Source organism: Benincasa hispida, chromosome 5, assembly GCF_009727055.1.
Source record: "Benincasa hispida cultivar B227 chromosome 5, ASM972705v1, whole genome shotgun sequence".
Classification (NCBI taxonomy): domain Eukaryota; kingdom Viridiplantae; phylum Streptophyta; class Magnoliopsida; order Cucurbitales; family Cucurbitaceae; genus Benincasa; species Benincasa hispida.
Window position 1 is genome coordinate 34426242 of NC_052353.1, and position 22242 is coordinate 34448483.

A 22242-nucleotide genomic window follows, 5' to 3' on the forward strand; every position below is an offset into this window, starting at 1 on the left:
AAATGTATAAATTTAAATGTTTAATTTGGATCTAATTTCTACTACTTATATGAATACATTTTTTAAATACATATTTATTTTTTTTTGGAAAAATTGCAAAAAACTGTCTTGAACTATAGGATTGGTTGCAATGAACTTTCAATTGGATCAATTATCCATTTTTAATGTTTCAATTACCCCTTATTATTAAACTAACTTTTATTTATATATATTTGTGGTTTTTATATTATTTTTCTTTTTTTGATAAAAATTATTAAAGATAAAGTTTGAGATTCTTTTCGAAGTTATTTGAGTAGTTATCAAACAATACGGTTATCTAAAATAACTTAATCTGTTTGAATTGATTTTCTTATCATTTAAATAAAAAATTTTAACTGAAAAGATTTATAAGTATTTATAAAATTAATATAGATGAATACTTATTTTCAAAATTAAATATTTGGAAAGATAAATACAATCTTAAAATTTTTGAATAAAAAAACAAAAATAGACCTTTAATTAATCCTATACATAAAAAAAACATACATTTATTATCTAAACAATTATTTTTCCGTAATCCGATAAATCAAAGATTTATTCTAAAGAATCTAAGAGACAAAATATTTGAAATAATAAAGCTAAATATATGAGTCAAAGTAATTTTGCTTTTTTTAGAGAGAAAAAAAGTAAGTAGGAATAACAGTTGAAATCAGAGAATCTCAACAGAAATAGTGAACACATAATTGATACAGATCATTTTTCAGCATTATCTTCTTAAATCCTAACTCAACTTTTCTAAATCTGAAATCCCCTATTCTTAGAATCGCTTTTTTCACTTCAATTTTTTTCTCCCATTTTCAAAATCTCCATTTCACTGCCAAACAGAAGCTTTTTCACCATCTTCTCGCTCTTCTCTGTTTTACCTTCCACTCTCATTCTCAATCCCCATGACTTTACCCACAAATTCACCTTCTTAAGATATCAAAGTTCTTTGCTTTTTCTCTTTTTGTTTCTGGGTTTCTCTCAACGCGATGGCTAAAAAGGACGAGCCAGTTGAACGTTTAGAGGAGCGTAATACCCCAGTTATGGCGGATATGGCGAGCTCTGTTAATGGAGCTTCTAACCCTTCTTGGTTTACGCCATTGAGGTACTTTTTTTTTTTTTAAAAAAAAAAAAATTACTGCCAGTGATTTGGGTTTCTAAATGCATGCTTGTTTGGTTGGTTGGTTTTCTGGAAAATTTTGTTCTGTGAAGAGCTACTCTCAACTTTTTATGTTTTTCTGTTATAGATACAATTCTTTTAAGTTGTGTGGGTTTTTTTTGCTCTCTCAATGTTTTGTTTGGTGTAGGTGAGGGAACATATGTGTAATTTTGTTTTCTTAGTGATTATATGGTGGTTTGTAGCAATTGAAGGAAACCCTTTTGATTTATCATGTCAGCTTGCATTTTGAGTTTTCCCATGTGGTTTTGTTGTAGTGAGATTACTGTGCTGTATTTTACAAAGGAAATCGTTTGTGGATGAGTTTTGTTGTTGCTTTCCTTTTTGAAATTCTGGTTGGGAAGAAATAAGGGGTTACTGTTACTGAATACTTTTGAGCACATGCACAACCATTAAAGGAGCATTCATGGGGTTCGTGTTGGAGAGACAGGGTCGAGTTTGTGGAACTCGTGAGCCACACAAGCAGGTTAGATGCATGGGATAGAGGGCTTGTACTCGTAGTACCCCTTTTTTGATACAGCCTTTTCTTCGCTTCAGTGGTGAATCGCCTAATGAAAGAGGCAGGCCTGCACCCGCTATTTGAGACTACTGAGGCCGGATATTAAACTACTATGCAATGATAGACAACTTTATGAGTGTACTTATGCCTTATATGGTGGATAGGATTTGTCTTGGTCATATTTCTTGAATTTGGAACATGGAAGAATCTTATGAATTCTCTTCGTCTCTTTTGAATCATCTTACTGTAAGACATTCACTCCTCTCACGCCTCTTTTGCTCAGGACCATGGACTCCAACTCATCTAAGGTTGATCTTATCGATAATCTCGAGTTTTTTGCAACTCTCATATCACCAAAGACCCACACATTCTAATCTTTTTAGCTTGGGTAGACTTTAGTCTCTCTCTCTCTCTATAAATCTAAAGCCCTCTCACCTCCCACCCGTGTTGCCTCACTACTAAACAAACAAGGACTTAGAAGATGGAAACCGAACTTGAAACACCAAGGCTGTCTATTTTTCTTAAGATGCTATGACGAATTTGTTGGCATGGCAAGCGATATGTAACAATGTTGTTTTTTAGGGAGCATTTGGGGCAAGAAGGGAAATTGTTTGATCGTAGAACCCACATTGCGAGAAGTTAATAAGTCATGAATTGTTGTTCTTTAGTTGTGGTCGTGGGCCCACAAGGGGTTTAAGAACACCTTGGACTAGACAAGAAGTGAAGTAGCTACACTCTCCCAACTCCTACTCCTTGGGCCAAACATGCCCTTAGATATTTGACTTAAAGGAATAAGAGAGTTTTTCCAAGGAAAAAATAGGTCTTACTGAGAACCTTGTGATATTTTGGGGCTATGTATCTTGGGTCATATCTTCCTAGTGTCTTGAACAACTTCTCAGCTTCAATTGAAGTTTTCTTTGTATAAGTTTCTTTTTTGAAGTCAGGCGACTAATACATGTATGTTTGAATTTGCAGGCTGCTTATCATATTTTGTGTCATCCACCTGATAAATTATATGGATAGAGGGGCAATGGCAAGCAATGGTGTGAATGGGCACCGGACAACTTGCACAACTGATGGTACATGTACCTCTGGTTCCGGAATACAGTAAGATTTGTTTGAAGGACACCATGAGAAACTTTGTTGTCATTTGTTGCACCATATTGTTAGTTCATCTTTTTTTCTTTGTCATGCAAGTGGAGTGAGGGGTTGCTGGGGTCAAATATTTGTTGCTATTATTATTATTTGTTCTCCTTTTAGATAGAAGGATTGTTGGGATGGAGAAAAGCATCTTGCTTTGTCTCTTACATTGAGATGTCTGAATTTGTCAAAATTTTTTGGTAATTTTTCTTTGTTGTATGTATGCTCATTCTAGTTTTATGCTGATACACTACAGTCGTTTCTAATACTAAGTTATTAAATATTTTAATCTTTTGTTTACTGCTACATCTATCTTTCCATCAATGTCGTAGCTGATATAATGGTCCTTAGTTGTCCATTTTGATATTTCAAACACATCCAGTAGGTTACAATGTAAAAGGGAATCAACCATAGTTGGCTATGTAATCTTGCTTTCAATAGCCTCATTGGCTCGAATTGTAAATCACTTAACATGTGTTATTAACAACCTAATACTGTTTCATCTCGTCTTCTAAAGATGTGTTATTGGATTATTCTGCTTAGGGGCCAATTTAACTTGAGCAATTTTGAGGATGGAGTTCTATCCTCTGCTTTTATGGTTGGACTTCTTGTGGCTTGTCCAATATTTGCATCATTAGCAAAGAGGTAATCTAAATAATTCTTGAATGCCTTACCTAATGATGCAAGATATAACATGTTTGAATTTTTCAGGCTTCCAACATTACATGTTTGAATTTTTATGGCTTCCAACATTAATTGTATAATATGAACAATCATTTTATTAAATATTTAACATGTCTTTTTCTTGTTTATTATATTATTATAACTTTCTAGAGCTGCTTCTTTTTGTAAAATTTGTACGTCGAACCTTTTCATTTGATGTTGGACCCCTAACTGTGAAATGTGAATATGATGCATTCCATGGTAGCACTTGAAATGAAATCGAGTAATTGAAATATGCTGCAATTCTTTTTTAATATCTGCAAGAGTTCAAACAAGCTTATGACATCTCGACTAATTGCACGAGACAACTTTAGGCAAACTTAGTCAAGATGTGCAGAACCTTGCCTCAATTGTTGCTTATCAAATCAATAAAATGGAATGAAAATGTGTGGTCCACTTGAAAATTGAGGATCATCCCCCCAAAAATGGTGAAATCCCAATCTTTCATAAAACCTAGTTAATCCAATGCCCTTTTCCTATTCTTCTCTTCAGTGGTCAAAATGTTCAATGATCAAGTTGTTGCCCCTTTGACTATACTGTTTTTTGATTTTCTATTGGCAACATTCTAAAGTTGATTTTGAATAAACTTTTCATATGAAGCAAGAAATTGTTAAAGATAAATGTATAGAAAAAATAGCACGAGAAGTGCCATCAGGTAGAACCTAAAATTATAAGGTACAATCAGACATCTCGTGATGGTTTGACCCAAAAATGGTCAATCAGTTATACCATAAAGAATCAGCCGGAGAACAATTGCACATAGAGAATTTACTAGCATCATAACCACAGAAAGAACACATCTACAAGAACAAGCAGTAATTTCTTCAAATTTATTTGTTATGAAGCTATATCTTTTAATTTTTGCAGGGCAAATCCGTTTAGGCTTATTGGTGTTGGATTATCTGTTTGGACTTTGGCAGTAGTTGGCTGTGGTTTTTCATTTAATTTCTGGTCTATTGCTGTATGTCGCATGTAAGCAAATATCTCATCTTTTTCCTCCATTTCTCTGTTATTTTCTATCCTTCTCTTTTTCTACTTTCTGTTTTAATTATATGGGGATTATTCTCATCTTCATGAATGTAATGCTTTTTCTCTGATCTGTAGGATTGTTGGTGTTGGTGAGGCTTCATTTATAAGTCTTGCTGCACCATTCATTGATGACAATGCACCAGTTGAGAAGGTTCATTTATTTCCTTCTAGAATTTGCTTGAAATTTTATCACAATAATATATCTACCTGTGTGTTCCTTAAAAAAATTTTTTAAGTGTGATATTTCCATCGTAAACAACAGCCTAATTTAGATAATTATAAACTTGAAGTTGCTAATGGTAGATTTTTCATTCGCCATTGTCACCTCAAAATTTTACAATCAAGCATTTTTTTAGTATATTGTCCATCTAATTGGAAACATTTTCTCATTTGTCACAGAAAACAGGTTGGCTTGGAATATTCTACATGTGTATACCAACTGGCTATGCAATTGGTTATCTTTACGGTGGATTTGTAAGTTGTTATTGGATGCATCAGTGTAGTCTCCTATACTACAAACAAAGAATAATTCATAATCTAAAATTTGAACAAATTTTCTCCCATGTTATGATTGCTTTTCTTTCTGCTTTTTTCTCATTATCCTGTCTTGGTATTTGTGTAGTTGAATAACTTTAATTTTTAATTCATAGGTTGGTCAACATTTAGGCTGGCGCTATGCATTTTGGGGGGAGGCAATATTGATGGTTTCATTTGCAGTTCTTGGTTTTGTTATAAAACCCTTGCAATTGAAGGGTAAGGATCAAGTTTAGATCATACAAGCAGTTTTTGTTGTGCTCTAACTACACAATGCGTGGATGCAGGTTTTGCTCCTCAAGAGACAACTAATGCACCAATACCTGTAGATACGACTGCCTCATCAGTTAAAGGTACTTGGTATAATTAATTTAAGACTTTAAATCTTTGTTCATATAGTTGGTGGTGTTGCCATCTGCAATCCATCTTTCTTCTTTAGATGGGATTGCATATAAAAATCATAGGAAATTCAATAGAGGCCCATAGGCATGCAAAGTTCAGCTATAATTCTGCTAATTTTCTCGTATCTCAGTTAAATTAATATTTTTCAGAGCTGCATTGAGTTGGTTTTGTTATTTCTAAAGAAAAGTTTTAAGTAGGTTCAGTTAATTAATGCTTTATGAAGATATATCTGATTGTTATATGAATCATGTAAGGCTCCAAGTTAGGATTATGTGAGGATAATTAGTATGATTAATAGGAAGGGCATTCTAGTAAATAAACATTAAGTTTGTTAGTTTTTTTGGTTATAAATGGTATGGGAGAGGATGGCTAGATGTGTGAAGAAATTTGTGATGATTTCCTAATTGGAAATTTAGGAGAGGATTCTCAGCCCTCTAGAATGTGTTGAGATATATTATAGTTTCGTTATCGATATTACAATATGTATTTCTATCTTTTAGTGTTCTTGTTAGGAGGTATCCTAACAAATCACCACAGCCCTCCTGTGACCTGGTTAGACTGATGCCTTGCCCTTCCTACTACATTCATCCATGCTTTGATTTAATCTTTTCTTGTATATCTGTATTTCAATTTACTACTAGCCCATTTCCTATCCAAGAAGTATATAGTGAAAATTGTATTCCAGTAATATTGATTTTTCCTGTGTCATTTGCATCACATTTGGGTACATTACTTGCCATCTGCCCCATTCTCTCTGTTTTTCTTGTGCATGTTTGCCATGTTTATGAGCCATAACTTTTCTTTTTGGTGTGTCTATGGTATTAGATGACTTGAAAACTAAAGTTGGAGTATCTCCCAAGGATTTCCAAGAGAAGAGTGCAGAAAATTCTTCCATGTAAGCGAATCATTGTTAAGCTTGAATCTAGCACAACTTTTTAGTGGGTATGGTAGTTCAATTGTTAAATCCATTTATACCAACATTGATAGCAAAATGAACAATGCATAACATTGACTATATCATCAGTGACAGGAGAATGAACAGTTGAACTCATAAATGTATGTGCAATTGGCACAAAACCTGCTAAAATCCTCGTCTTCCTTGGAAACATTTCTGGCACTATGGGAGTACATAATCCCTTTATTCACGCTGTGTTTTTCCTTTTATTAATATTTGTTAATGATCGTGGACCCTACATCAATTTTAAAAAGGATGCTGACATGGTAGGCAATAAATGGAAGGAGTATCCAGATTCCTGCCATACCTTAAAATTTTCCGTCTTTCTTTAGCTGGTCTAATATAACCATAGGTTGTTCATTTTCCGGCTTGCTTCGAGAGGTAGCAAGGGTTTTAAAGTCTTAAGTTCCAATTTAAAAGCTTGAACTTAGAACTTAAGAGGGTATCTTTAAACATCCTAGCCCCCATGGGCACTCCTAGGCATGGCACATATGCTGCATTGTACAGACGAACTTCATGTAGAGGAGTTTTAGTCTAAATAAAACTAATAGAAGTCATATTCTCTTCATTCATTGTAGTTATAATGTGTAAGAGAGATCTAGCAATAGACATTGAATGCTAATATGCCATCTGATCCTGTTCTGTCCTTAACTTATGGCAGTTCTGTCCTTAGCGAAGTATTGCGATTTGTGAAAGATATGAAAGCGCTTTTGGTCAATAAGGTTTTTGTCGTCAATGTTTTAGGTATTTCCTTCACTTAATTTATCCTAGCTTTTTTTCGCTTATTGATCATAATAATGTTGAGATTTTGGATACAAGTACTTTCAATTATCACACTCTATGAATTTACTTTAAACTCTGAAATTTGTTTTTAGGTTATGTGGCATATAACTTTGTCATAGGAGCATACTCATATTGGGGGCCCAAAGCTGGTTACAGTATTTATCAAATGGTGAAAGCACTTTATCTTATGACTATAATCTTGGATATCGAACCATTTACTCTCTCTCCCACTTCTTTCTGTTAGGGCGAGTTTTAAATGACTAATAAAATAATGAACTTTTTTTAGTTAATTAAAGAAAAAAAAGATTGAAAACTTTATTGTGTCTAATTACATAATCAAAAGTCATTTTGAAAATTCTAAAAGCACGCAGTTAATTAATGATTCTTCCAAAAGTGCTTATAGAAGTGTTTTACTAGAAGAAAAAAAAACTTTGTCAAAAGACTTCCGGAACTCGTTATTAATCATTATCTTTTACAAGAAACAGAACTTTATTGAATAATGAAAAGAAACAAAAACAATGTAACAAAACTTTATTGAATTAACGAAAAGAAACAAATGTTCCTGATATATAACTTCTGAACTCCTAAAGAGAGTGAGAAAAATAAAACGAGAAACTAAGTTGATCATTTAATCAATGTTAATTGGTTGGATGAATGTGTTGACTTAAAGTTGGAGATATTGTTGGATTTTTGACATTTTGAAATATTTTGACAGAAAAATGCAGATATGATATTTGGAGGGGTTACAGTTGTATCTGGAATCTTTGGAACACTAGCAGGAGGTTATATTTTGGATCGCATGAGCAACACTATCTCCAATGCTTTTAAGGTAGTCCCTGGTAGTCCCTGTACTTAAAAGGGATTTATTTCTTGGATTGACATTAAATGATAAAATTGAAATATTTAGAGCATTAGACAATTTGAAAATTTGCACAAACAGTAGAGGATAAATTATGGTTTTAGCACATAAAAAAATCAAAATAGTTTTCATTTATTTATTTATATTTTTTTTAACAATACTTAGATGCACTCATCTTTGTACATCTCACTCTAATCTCTCTCTTTCATACACACACGTCCATGCACACATGCGCCTGCACATGCACACATAAATAAAAAATAAAAAATAAAATTTTTTTAATTATGTAGTAGGAAGAGTTTTCCACCTGGTTAACTGTGATTGGAGTTAAACTATGGTTGGACAATTGGGTGAGATGGATAAAGATGGGTTTAGCCTAGAATACGCTTGAGTAATTTTCTTTTCTTTTTTTTTTTTTTTTTTTTTTTTTTTTTTTTTCCCATTTATCTTTGTCATCTTATACGTAACGTTTGTGTCTGGGATCACGAACTCTATAATATAACTTGCAGAAACTTTATGAATAAAAGTCTTTTTATGTATTATATGTCTGATGATGCATATTATTACTTACATTTCAAATGTAGCTTCTGTCTGCGGCAGTATTTCTTGGAGCAGCATTTTGCTTTGGTTCCTTTTGCTTCAAAAGCATGTATGGCTTCCTGGTTCTTTTCTCAATTGGTGAACTACTAGTATTTGCCATACAGGTATATTCTTCTTTTCCATTAGATTTTTCCACGAAGTTTATAACCTTCTCTTATTGATTATTACATAACCTAAATATGACTGCCAATTCTTTAGTTCCAATACCTAAAGACAACAGTCCTTTCATAATAGTGGCTGAAGGCCCAATGAAAGAGTCAGACTTGTAGAATTGTAAATGTGTGTACACGCAATGGTAAAAAGGAGAATATCATCTCTAAAAGGTGGTAAGGACAGGGCTGAACTTGCCTGAACAGTATTTGTTCTATAGTTTATACAATTGTGTACTTATATTCCAAGAAAATGTAACAAGGATGGGGAAGGGGGACATAGCATACCTTTTTAAGGAATAGGTTTGCTTTGTCGATAGATGGGAATGACGACAATGTTAACCAAGAAAGCATGTTTTGCTCATTGGTGACTTCTAATCATCCTTCATGATCTATCACTAAAGATAATCATATTCAAACGTCTTTTCTTTCTAATACAATTGATAGAAAAGGTAACCATATGCATAATAAAGGAATAGCATAGTTTGGCTAGATCTCTCAATTAATCCTTAAACCTCGTTTAAAATTTTTTGCTAAGCTCCAACTCTAATATAATCTAAAGTTTATACTAAATTTTAAGTCAGTAGGCTAAGGTATACTCCCCACTAAACTCAAAAACCTATGCAAAAACATGTTAGTCTACAATTAATATATTTTATATATTCTTTAACTGGTTACTCTTTTTATATTAAAAAGGAAGCAGTTAAGTGAGTTTAGTGTTTATTGTTCATATAACTGTTTTTTTCATTGCAGGGTCCGGTAAATTTCGTATGCCTACATTGTGTGACGCCTAGTCTAAGGCCGCTTTCTATGGCTATTTCCACAGTTTCAATCCACATTTTTGGAGATGTACCATCCTCACCTCTTGTTGGAATTCTCCAGGTTTGTGCTCTGTTATACTCTCTATATATGGGCACTTAAGTTTGGTGTAAATGGGTATCTTAATTCTTCCTCTTTATTTTATATCTTTCTTATGAATATACACATATATATTTGATAGAAACAATAACTTTCATTGAAAAAAAATGAAAGAATATAGGCATACAAAAAACCAAGTTCACAAAAGCCTCTCTGGGGACCAAGAAAGTAAAATGTTACCTAAAGAGTAATTACAAAAAGCCTTCGAAATCGAAGCCCAAAAGGAAACTTGAAACTTCACCAAGGCCCAAACATCAAAAGGATCCCTTTCGATCCCTCTGAATGCTGTGTTATTTCTCTTACCCCACAAAACCCATAACAAAGCAAACACTCCTACTAACCACAAGAACTAACCCTTCTTCTGAAAAGTGGATGAAGAAGGAACTCCCCAATCGAACTACCAATGTCCCTCTGACGAGCCAACATAGAATTAAACTTCTGGAAGAAGCGGTCCCGCACTGACCTTACAAACTCACACATCCAAAGCAAGTGATCCAAATCTTCTTCTACCTTCCGGCAAAAGATACAACAAAAGGGCCAACTAACGAAGGCAATTTTCTTGAAATCCGATCCAAAGTATTCACTTGACTGAGTAAAACTTACCAAGAAAAGAACTTAACTTTCTTTGGAATCTTAATCCTCTACAAAGCATCAAAGGCCAACTCTCTAGTTGGAAAGGGATCCAAAACAAATTTGTGGCTCGTTTCTTAACTTCATGTTTGTTATCCTTGTTTGTTTCCTATAAAAAAAATGTTTATCCTTGGAAGCCATATATCTTGTTGAAAGCTAGGAAATGACTATTTAGTTGATGGTGGTAATGCCTAGAATTACAATTCGAAATCTAGGGATATACATACATCAAAGTTTATGAATGGTAATGATCAGAAACACCATCCTTTATGATAATATATGGAAGGGCCCTATACCCAAGAAGATTCGTTTTTTTCTATGGGAGGTTATCCATAGCAGTATCAACACAGCCGATACTCTCATAAAAAAAAAGGCTTCTTGGATAGTGTCCGTGTTAGACCTCCAATTATTCACACATATAAGAAAGGGGTAAAAAAGAGAAATGCATTGAAAATCACTACTAAGGAGGAAGAATATTCAAGGAGTGGGAATTAATGGAAATGTGGAAGGACCACCGGGTGGTTATAAAACAGACTAGAGGAGAAAGGAGGGGGGGTGTGGAATATTTGGCTGGAGCTGAAGTAGCTGAGAGGAGAGAAAATCCAGCCCGCTGGGAGTTTTGGCAACAATCCTTCCCTACAAAGTTCATAAATAATATTATCATAGAGTATACTCTGTTTTGGGAAAGTTCTTTGTTGGGTTATTCTAGTTTGCAGGGTGGGAACCTAACAAATTGGTATCAGAGCCACAACAATCTTGGGGTGAACAAGGCAGATGGCGCAGAAACAGGTCGAGGAACGGTTGGAAGCTAGTGAGAGGGAGATTCAGGAAATGAAGAGTATGATTGTCGGCCTTTGCAAAAGTATGGAAAAGTTGTCTGAAGACGTTTGTGAAAATAGTTCGGTGAGGAAGAATGAGGAAGCGGGAATGAGCGAAGGATCAAGGCTCAAGATGAAGGGCAATCTGGATGAGGTTGATTCAACGACGAACGTGAACTCTGGAGGGACAGATAAAAGTAAATATAAAAGACTGGAAATGCCAATCTTCAACGAAGAAAATCCAGAGTCTTGTGTCTACAGGGTAGAGCACTACTTCGAGATTCATGAGCTCAGTGATGCGGAGAAGGTGAAGGTGGCTGTTGTGAGCTTCGCACCGGACGAAGTTGACTGGTTCAGATGGAGTCATAATCGAAAGTCGATTGGAATGTGGGACGAGCTAAAGAAGAGGCTGTTCGAACGCTATCGACCCACCAACGAAGGAAGCCTCGGAGCAAGGTTATTACGGATCAAGCAAGAGGGAAGTTTCGAGAATAATGTGAAGAAATTTGTTAACTACTCGGCGCCGTTACCAAAAATCACTGAAAGCGTTCTCATCGATGCATTTTTGAACGGATTGGAGCTGGCAGTACTGGTGGAGGTCATCAGTAGACATCTGGTGGGTCGGGAGGAAAGTATGAGAGAGGCCCAATTTGCGAACGATCGCAACTTGGCCCTTAGATTGACCCTTAACGAACTTGGCCTTATTGGGCCCAAAGAAGGGGAAGCCCAAGCGGGAAGCAAAACTAACAGCGCTTTAGTAAAGACAAACCCTAAGGGAATGGAGGGGGGCACGACTCGGCAGATCATGATTCCAATTAGAGGGAGTCCGATGAAGAAAGAACCTCTAGTCAAACGACTCTCCGACAACGAGTACAGGGAACGATTGGAGAAGGGGCTTTGTTTTCGCTGCAATGATAAATACTCGCAAGGACATCACGGTAAGGTAAGAGAAAATTGTGAATTATTTTTATTCATATCCACTGATGAAACAGAGGAAGAGATAATGAAAGGAGAAGAGGCTGAGGAAATCACTGAGATAAACTCATCGGAAGTAATTGAAGAAGTAGAAATCTCTTTACGTTCGATGATGGGATTTTCGAGACGCGGTACAATGAAACTGAAGGTAGTCATTCGTGGTGAGGAGGTTGTCGTGCTAATAGATTGTGGAGCAACACACAACTTTATACACCAGCGTCTGATCGAAAGGCTGAACCTACCAGTGGCCAAAACAATGAAGTATGGGGTGGTGATAGGTATGGAGAAGCCATAAAGGGTAACGGAGTCTGCAAATCATTGTTAGCAAAGCTACAAGACTTAGAAGTCAGCGTGGATTTCCTTCCAATGGATTTGGGAAAGATGGATGTAATTCTGGGAATCTAGTGGTTATTCACGACTGGATTCATGGAGTCCATTGGCCTTCTTTGACCATGTGTTTCACAGACAAGGACCATTCATTAACCCGGACAGAGATATCGTTGAAGGCTTTAACTAAGGTATGGGAGGATGAAGACCAAGGTTTCCTGATTGAGTTCCAGAACCTGGAAATCACAGACAATCGTGACATCATTGCAGAGGAGGCAACCCAAGATGAAGTACTTCCAGTGATGATCCAAGCCTTACTCAGTGAAAGTGAAGATGTTTTCAGTACTCCAATCGATTACCTCCCAAAAGAGAGGTCGACCACCAGACCCTCACTCGAAAAGGGGAACCGTCAGTTAATGTGAGGCAGTATAAGTATGGGCATCATCAAAAAGAGGAGATTGAGAAGCTTGTGGGAGAGATGTTATTGGCAGGCATTATCAGACCTAGTAGATGCCCTTATTCAAGTTCAGTTCTTCTGGTTAAAAAGAAAGATGGGGGCTGGAGATTTTGTGTAGACTATAAGAGGCTGAACCAGATAACAGTGGCAGATGAATTTCCCATACCTGTTATAGAAGAGTTGTTGTATGAACTTCATGGTTCGACAGTTTTTCCCAAATTAGATCTACGAATCAGGCTACCACCAGATACTTATGAAAGAAGAAGACATAGCGAAGACTGCCTTTAGGATGCACGAAGGGCATTATGAATTTTTGGTGATGCCTTTTGGGTTGACCAATGCACCAGCCACATTTCAGTCATTGATGAACCAAATATTCAAGCCATTCTTGAGAAGATTCATACTAGTATTCTTCGACGACATCCTGGTCTACAGCCTGAACATATCCACTCATGAAACACACCTGGCAGTAGTGTTCAATATCTTAAGGGATCACATATTATTTGCTAACAAGAAAAAATGCTCATTTTGTCAACCCAGAATCCAGTATTTGGGGCATTGGGTATCTCAAGATGGTGTAGAAGCTGACGGAGAGAAGATCAAGGCAATGGTAAACTGGCCACCCCCTAAAAACGTTTCAGAACTTAGGGGATTTTTGGGTCTCATGGGCTATCATAGGAGGTTTGTGAAGAGGTATCGGCGGATTACAGCCCTACTCACCCAACTTCTACAAGAACGCGTTTGGCTGTAACTAACAAGCTCAAAGGGCGTTTGAGGATTTGAAGCAGGCTATGGTTACTGTCCCGGTTCTTGCACTTCCAGATTTCTCATTGCCATTAGTAATTGAGACGGAAGCATCTGGGTTTGGGCTAGGAGCAGTGCTCATGCAGAATTTGAAGCCAATAGCATATTTCAGTCAAAAATTGTCCCCTCGAGCCCAGGAGAAATCAATATACAAAAGAGAATTGATGGTTGTGGTGTTAGCAGTCCAAAAGTGGCACCATTACCTATTGGGGGCAATGTTCACAGTCATTTCCGATCAAAAGACCCTCAGATTTCTGATTGAACAAATAGAAGTACAACCTCAATTTCAGAAATGGCTGACCAAACTCATGGGTACAATTTTGAGATTCAAAACCAACTTGGCCTTCAAAATAAGGCAGCTGATCTTCTGTCAAGATTGCCTCCCACGACTGAATTATTTATGTTAACAACACCTTCTATATTAGATGTGGAGTTGGTACCTAAAGAAGTCAACAAGGATGAGGAGCTACAGAAAATAATATCGATTATAAAGAAAACCCAGAAGGGAAGCCAAAGTACCAATGGGAGCGAGGATAGTTCCTGTACAAAGGGAGGTTAGTGATTCCGAAGACTTCAACTTTAATTCCGGTTTTACTCCATACGTTTCACAATTCAATTTTGGGGGGTCATTCAGGGTTCCTAAGGACCTATAAAAGAATGTCGAGAGAAATATTTTGGCAAGGAATGAAGGCTGATGTGAAGGGATATGTAGAGCAGTGTGAGGTTTGTAAGTGCAACAAAACAAAGTCTAAAGCCACCGGGCTGCTCGAACCTCTTCCTATTCCAGAACAAATTTGGGATGACCTGTCGATGGACTTTGTTGAAGGACTTCCAAAATCAGAGGGATTCGACTCTATAATGGTTGTCGTGGACAGACTAAGTAAATATGCTCACTTTGTCAAGCTATGCCACCCGTTTTCTGCAAAGCAAGTCGCAGAACTTTTTATTCAAGAAGTGATCAGACATCATGGAGTCTCAAAGTCAATTGTGACAGATAGAGATAAGATCTTCTTGAGTCATTTCTAAAAGGAGCTATTTTCTATGATGGGAACGGTGCTGAAAAGGAGTATTCCTTTCCACCCACAAACGGACGGACAAACAAAGAGGGTCAATAGGTGTTTGGAGACCTACCTGAGATGTTTTTGTAACGAGCAGGCTAACAAATGGAGTAAATGGATCCCGTGGGCGGAAATTTGGTACAACACCACCTTTCATACGTCCATTAAAACTACCCCATTTCAAGCCGTGTTTGGGAGGAAACCACCAGCACTGATTTCATATGGAGAGAAGAAAACTACTAATGACCTAGTAGAGCAACAGCTGATGGCAAGGGATGCGGCATTGAATGCATTAATGGAACATTTAGTGGTAGCTTAGAACCGGATGAAGAAACAGGCTGACCAACAAAGAAGGGAATTGAATTTCGGAGTGGGCGATGGAGTCTACCTCAAACTCCGACCTTATAGACAGAGGTCCTTGGCACGCAAAAGATGTGAGAAACTGGCACCTAAATATTACGGCCCCTACAGAATCAAAGAGAGGATTGGAGAGGTAGCCTACAAGTTGGAACTTCCACCAGGGGCAAACATCCACAATATATTTCATATTTCACAGTTAAAGAAGAAATTGGGTCAAGCAGCTCAGATTCAGCAACATCCACCAGTGTTGACAGAAGAATTTGAACTTCAAATGGTACCAGACAGCATCCTAGGAATACAGTGGAACAGGGAGTTAGCGTCCAACGAGTGGCTAGTGAAATGGAAGGGGCTACCAGACAGTGAGGCAACATGGGAGCTAGTTTACTTGATGAATGAGCAATTCCCTCATTTCCACCTTGAGGACAAGGTGAATTTTGGGGCGAGCGGTATTGTTAGACCTCCAATTATTCACACATTTAAGAGAAGGGGTAAAAAGGGAAATGCATTGAAAATCACTAATGAGGAGGGAGAATATTCAAGGAGTGGGAATTAATGGAAAGGGGGAGGGACCACCAGACGGTTATAAAACAGACTAGAGGAGGAAGAAGAGGGTTGTGGAATATTTGGCTGGAGCTGAAGTAGCTGAGAGGAGAGAAATCCAGCCCTCTTGAATAGGCTGGGAGTTTTGGCAACAATCCTTGTTTGTTTTCTTTCACCACTTTATTATTCTCGAGTGTTTTAGTTGTTCACAGTATTCTTCCCTACAAAGTTAGTTTTGGAAAAGTTCTTTGTTGTTGGGTTATTCTAGTTTGCAGGGTGGGAACCTAACAGTCTGCTCCAAGTTGGTGCGTCCTTTGCCGTGCTAATGCTGAAACAATTATGCACATTCTAGTTTCTTGTGAATATGCTCAATCGTTTTGGAGGTGGTTGTTAATGTCCTTCAACTACCATGTGGTTTTCCCTAATGACCCTCTAACTTTGCTAAATATTACTTATTATTGGTCATCGCTTCATGAAAGAGAAGGCAATCTTATGGAAATGCATCATCAAAGACTTCTTATGGCTTATATGGATTGAATGGAATCACCGTATTTTTGAACACAGGGAAACTGAATTTACACTATTCTTTGATCATCTATTGTACACTTCTCTGTCTTGGTGTAAATTTACCCAGTTTTTTGTGATTACAGTCTCACTTCTCTTATAGGAAAAATGAATAGCATCATGTAATTTCATTGGCATATTTTCCCTTTTGTAATATCACAATATCAATGAAATTATGATGGAATGATTCTCATTGAAAAAAGAAATCGAAGTTTATGCATTAAATTTGTAACTTAGCCTTGAAGTTCCGACTGTTGCCATGTTTTTTTGTTAGTTATATATTTATATTTCTCACAGTATCAAAAAGTTCTAATATTTTTTGCTCAAGTGTTAACAATATTACTGGTTCAGTGGCACTAAATGATATCAATGATTGTGTAGGACCATATTAACGACTGGAGGAAGACTTCTCTCATTCTTACAGCATTTCTCTTCCCAGCTGCTATTATATGGTTCATAGGTAAATTACCAAATTTTCTTTCTGTTGATTGCATTAAATTGGAAACATAGATATTTGCGTATTGATTACGTTTGTGCTGCCCCTTAGAATTTAATAATCAACATTGGTTACACTCTTTTGCACCTGAATTATATGAGAAACATGGACATGTGACACGGATATGACAAACATCACAACACATGCTTTCCTAGGAAAGCAGGACACAAATGCGTATATTTTATTTTATTTCTTTTTTTTTAAAATACGAGTGTATATTTTGAAATATTTTAGATATTTAATACCGTAAAAATAGATTTAGTATCTAAATTTAAACATTGGAAAAGAATACCCTTCATTGAGGAGGAAAATGTGACAGGCAGCCAATTATATGGTTTCATCATTCAATAAGATTTACTAAACAAACTAGACAGTACAATAAAAAGAAAGTATCATTCCTCTTTTCTTTTTGATATAGTTTGATTAGGTGAGTTCAAACATATATATGGGATGGGGAATTCAAACCTTTGATCTCCTAGTTGAAGATATGTGTTTTAACTAATTATGCTCCGATTGATATTACCTTCATCTTTTAGTGAAACGTGAAGAGTTTTCTTTTTGCTTTTCAAAAAACATGCCATGAGTAGGTCCGTAATGTGTTAAAAAATTTAAAATCAATTAAATAATCCAATGCTCATTTTTATGCATCAAACACATATCAAGTGCATGTTCGAGCTAATAAGAAAGAAAGACCGATTATTATATCGACACATATTTCTCTTGAATGCCAGGAATATTTCTTCACAGTGTAGATAGATTTGATGAAGATAATGAGCAGCAAGTCACGCCGAATAGATCGAGTGCAGAACCTTCACTCGAAGCGGAGAAAGTACAACAAACAAACAAAGCTTCTGCTTAAGCTTAAGGTTCCATATTCCCAAATCACCTTTTCTAGTATGATTTTAGTGCTTCTTTTTTGTAAATAGACTATTTTAGATGATCCATATTTTTTGAATGTTTCTACACAATTCTTTCAGCTAATAAAAGGTGGAAGAGCCTTGCATTTAGAATATCCTAACATTCCATTTGTTCATGATGAAATTTTGGGTTGAAAGTAAATATATGATGGATAAAATGGGATACTCTTATCATGAATGTATATGAAGAAAGTTCCTTTTCTTTTTACAAAAATAATGAATTAGATAGTTGAATAAACATATTAACAAAAATATAAAAGAACTCATATATTCAAGGGTCTTTCATTCATGTGAAAATAATTAAATCAAATTGGAGTTAGAAGGTGATGTTATGATCCCCACCCCACATATTTTTTCTCTTCTTTTTGTGATTGGCTGAACTTTGAAGTGTGTTCCTACTAATCTTAACTATTAATGTCTTTAATTATATGTATAATTTAACCAATACTTTTGTGATCTTACATGGAATTCATTAAAAGGATCAATCATATGATTAACTATTTAAATGATAAAATTACATTTTGAAGGCATTTTAAGATTTAATTCATTTGCATCACCACTTTTGATGATACTAATCAATCCATTAATTTTTTTTTTCTTTTCTTTTCTTTTTCCGTTTTGGAGTTAAAACAATTACGAGGTGAATGATTGAACTATCCATCTTTGATATGATAATAATTGGTATAAAGTCGATTGGCCTAGTCCGTAATTTCTATTTCTTCAAGTGTTTTCAGTACTTTAAGATAGATGGATTATCGACAAATTGAGTATAGTTCAACGTTGCATGGTAAAACGTTTCAATCCCACAATTAACATGAATATAAAATTACCAATAAGTATTTTAAATTACTAATTTAAATATTTTACTATTATTATTTTTCATGAATATCCATCTATATTAACATTTTATCAATGTTAAGGTCAATAATCAAGTGTATAACTAAATTTTTAAAGAATTGTAAATATAGATAAACTCTATAATTGATAAGACATATTGATGTTGATAACTGATAGAGTTGGATCTAAAATTTGCTATATTTGTAATTTTTTTTCATTATGTTATATCTACTAATATTTACTTACAATCTACTATTGAGACATCAATATTTTCGATACGTTGATATTTTAGACTTGGTGGTAGGTTTTGATTTTCCTAGATAGTTCAAAGTGAGTCTACCAAGCCAACCCACATTCTATAAAGTATATGAACTTTTCAAGGAAAATTATGGCCACATGCCTCATTTTCTACAAAAGAATAAAAATATTTAGAAGGGAAAATAAGAATAAATATTATTAATAGATATTCAGTAGGGTCACTAAGTACTTAAAAAGTGTAAAAAAGTTGATCATAGATTACAATGCTGAATTCTTGTCATGCAAGTAATTATAATTAATTCATTTTGAATAAATACATTTATTTTAAAATCAATCTCATACATAACTTGATCTTTCCTCAAGCATAAACATAGATTTAAATGGAGTAATATGATTATTTAAATCAAATACATGTATAAATTAAATTTGACTTACATAGATAAAGAAAACTAAGGTTATTTGGTATGATTTTTTGTTTTTTGTTTTTAAAAGAGTTAAAACTTATAAATGCCATTTTCATCCATTGGTTTCTATGTTTTATTATCTAAATTTTAGAATTGTTTTCAAAATCAAACTAAAATTTGAAAACTAAATTTTTTTAAAAAAAATAGCTTTCAAAGATTTATTTTTATTTTTGTTTTTGTAAATTAGCTAAGAATTCAAATGTCTACTTGTGAAAACTATTAATAAGAAACTGTTAGACTACTAACACAATTTTGAAAAACTAAATAGTTACGAAACAAAGTCTAAATTACACTTAAAGTATTTAATATATTTCTTCAATTCAACATGGATATATTAAATTATGATTAAATTTGATTACATCAAGATATATGTATATATTAACACACTAGAAAATTAGTGTATAATAAATGAGCCTATAATAATTTGATATATTAAATTAATTTTGAAGAAATAATTTATTAATTCATTTAAATCATGTTATTCATTTTCAACGCAAAGGTCAAATTTGAGTTTAATTAGAAAAAAATCCTATTAAGTTAACGTAGATATCTAATAAAGATTTATAGGCATCTTTCAATTGAATGATAATATAATGTAAGGGTTAAAGTTGTTTTCAACTTTCATCTTTATTCTTAAGTGGTTGTTGTATCGTTTCACTTTTTACTTCTAATTATTTTGATTGGTCATATATACATATTTTCAAGGAGATTTTCAAAAATAGAAAAATAAAAAAAATTATTTATACAAAATAGAAAAATTTTAATCTCTTTGATAGAGGTTGATAGAAGTCTATCAGTGTCTATTAATGATAGAAATTGATAGAAGTCTATCACTAATAGAAATTGATAGAAGTCTATCACTAATAGAAATTGATAGAAGTCTATCATTGATAGACAGACCATCACTGATAGATTATAATAAAAGTCTATTAGTATCTATTTATGTAAATAATTTAATATTTTTTTTGTCGGGGAAAATTTTCCTATTTCTAATGAGGTTTAAGTATTTGTGAGTGTCACTTCCAAATGGTTTCAATGTGCACGTAAAACCTTATGCCAACCTATCACATAATACTATTCACTAAATATATCATTCATATGAAATCTTTTAACCATCCTCTTAAAATTTTGAGTTGAGGATATAGATAAAACATTTTTAGTTCTATCTCTATTTAATTCCATCCCCAAACTCTCTTTATAGCTCCCAAATCTTTCATTTCTAATTCATTGTTTAATTGAAGATCGACTTCTTTCACAAGATGAGCATCATTAGAAGCAATCGAGATATCATCTACATACAAGAGTAATAGAACAAATGTGTGTTAGGATTTGTGTCCTAAAACCTCGTAATTAATTAATTAATTAATTTAATATGAATTTAATTATTAAATATGCATATAAATTATCTATTACAAGTTAAAATCCAAGGTTATTTCATTAGATTTGAACAATATGTAGTTGACATACTGATGGATCATGTTAAAGTAATAATCTAAAGGGTTTAGAGTATATGGATAAGGTTAGGTGTCTTATCCCGATAACACTATAGATACGACACACTTTGTAATTGTTGCAAACGATCTGATCCAAGTCGTTCATGCGGAGCCATGTGAGTGTGGTATTTTATCAAAGAGTTTATATAAAAATAGACCTTGAAATTATTAATCTCTCTTTGTAATGCCGTTAATTAAAGAGATTTATAATTCAGAAGATTACCATATCTAACTTGATCTCAATCTTGAATGAGTTATGAACTCCTGCCTATGAGAGTATGTCCTTTGATTTGTATGGGTGAGAGTAGCCCAATTGTCGACTTAATAAACCTACCATTTTGGCTTGACCGAGTGGAGTGCTGGGAACATAATTACATAAAATGGAATTTGCTACTTCTCGCCTTAGGATAAGTAGATGAGTATGTTGGGATTGATGTCTTAATTCTCCCGGAGTCTCGTTATTTTGTAAAGATACACATTGTTTGATGAATAAAATAATTGTTATTTAATTCTGGCATTTACTCATATCCAATAAACAAAGTTCCTTGGTTATCTTATGTGAATTTAAGCATGTATATGTGATATACAAGTGAATCATGCTTTAAGTGATAACCTAAATAAGTATGTAGTATAAGGATTAAGGTGGGATACCTGATCCTGATGACACTATGGATACGACTCGCTTTGTAGAGGTTTGCAAGTGTTGTAAACTACTACAGATGGTAGATCCTGACCATTCATGTGGAGACGTGCGAGCGGAGATGTCCTATACAAACAGTTTGTATAAGACCTAGACCACGAGATGAATAGACTCTGTATATATAACGCTGTTGATACTAGAGAATTGCGTCTCACCTAAACAACCATAGGTGACACGACCTCAATCCTGAGTATTTTGGGAACTCCTGATTTTGAGGGCGGTCCTTTGATTAGTATGGGTGAGGGTGGCCAAATTGTCAACTCAACATGCCTACCTTTTTGGGGACTTGTCTGATCTGGGAGCTGGGAACTCAATCCACAAGATGTAATTCACTTCTTTCCCGAAGCAAGGATAAGTAGAGAGTTTGCTCCATTAAGGGCTGATTCCAGGGCTTGAACATAGTGGCCACAACTTCTCTTTGGAAGAAAGGACTCAGTCATAGTAGGACTATGGCTTATGTTCATTAGAGGGATCAGTGGTACTTAAGGAGTTAGATGTAACTACAGGAGCATAACGGTTATTGGCCCAACTGTACTTACGAGCGATCTGTGAAAGGTTGTCACACTGCTGATTGGTTAAGATGGACATATAATATGTTTGTGGTAAGGAGAGTTTAGCTGTTGGTCTTTAATGGAGTGTCTGATAGTTAACGAATGGTGGATTCTGTGACTAAAGAGTTATGTCAGTTATTCACTTACCGTTGGAGCTTCGAGCTACAGGTCCATAAGGTCCCCTTGGTAGCTCAATGGATTCAG

General features: G+C 34.8%; 1 protein-coding gene across 2 annotated transcripts; it reads left to right on the forward strand.

Moving 5' to 3' along the window:
* Positions 1 to 742: 742 nt before the first annotated feature.
* On the forward strand, positions 743 to 17906 carry LOC120077949 (probable sphingolipid transporter spinster homolog 2). Of its 2 annotated transcripts, XM_039032083.1 has the most exons (16): positions 743 to 1126; positions 2673 to 2804; positions 3381 to 3482; positions 4428 to 4532; positions 4665 to 4740; positions 4989 to 5063; positions 5240 to 5342; positions 5411 to 5476; positions 6351 to 6420; positions 7142 to 7224; positions 7356 to 7432; positions 7979 to 8092; positions 8707 to 8826; positions 9625 to 9753; positions 16704 to 16782; positions 17550 to 17906. In XM_039032083.1, the coding sequence occupies exons 1-16, from the start codon at positions 1011 to 1013 to the stop codon at positions 17675 to 17677; spliced, it is 1575 nt and encodes a 524-aa protein (XP_038888011.1). In that variant the 5' UTR covers positions 743 to 1010; the 3' UTR covers positions 17678 to 17906. The 2 variants fall into 2 exon arrangements, with proteins under 2 accessions (XP_038888011.1, XP_038888012.1); XM_039032084.1 differs by lacking the exon at positions 743 to 1126 and having other exon boundaries at positions 2673 to 2776.
* The last annotated feature ends 4336 nt before the right edge of the window (positions 17907 to 22242 follow it).

Bases quoted from the DNA above. Each gene is read 5' to 3' on its own strand.
- LOC120077949 (XM_039032083.1), top strand. From the start codon at position 1,011: ATGGCTAAAAAGGACGAGCCAGTTGAACGTTTAGAGGAGCGTAATACC. The intron at 5,064-5,239 runs GTAAGTTGTTAT...TTTAATTCATAG, and splicing joins GTTATCTTTACGGTGGATTT to GTTGGTCAACATTTAGGCTG. The intron at 16,783-17,549 runs GTAAATTACCAA...CTTGAATGCCAG, and splicing joins TGCTATTATATGGTTCATAG to GAATATTTCTTCACAGTGTA.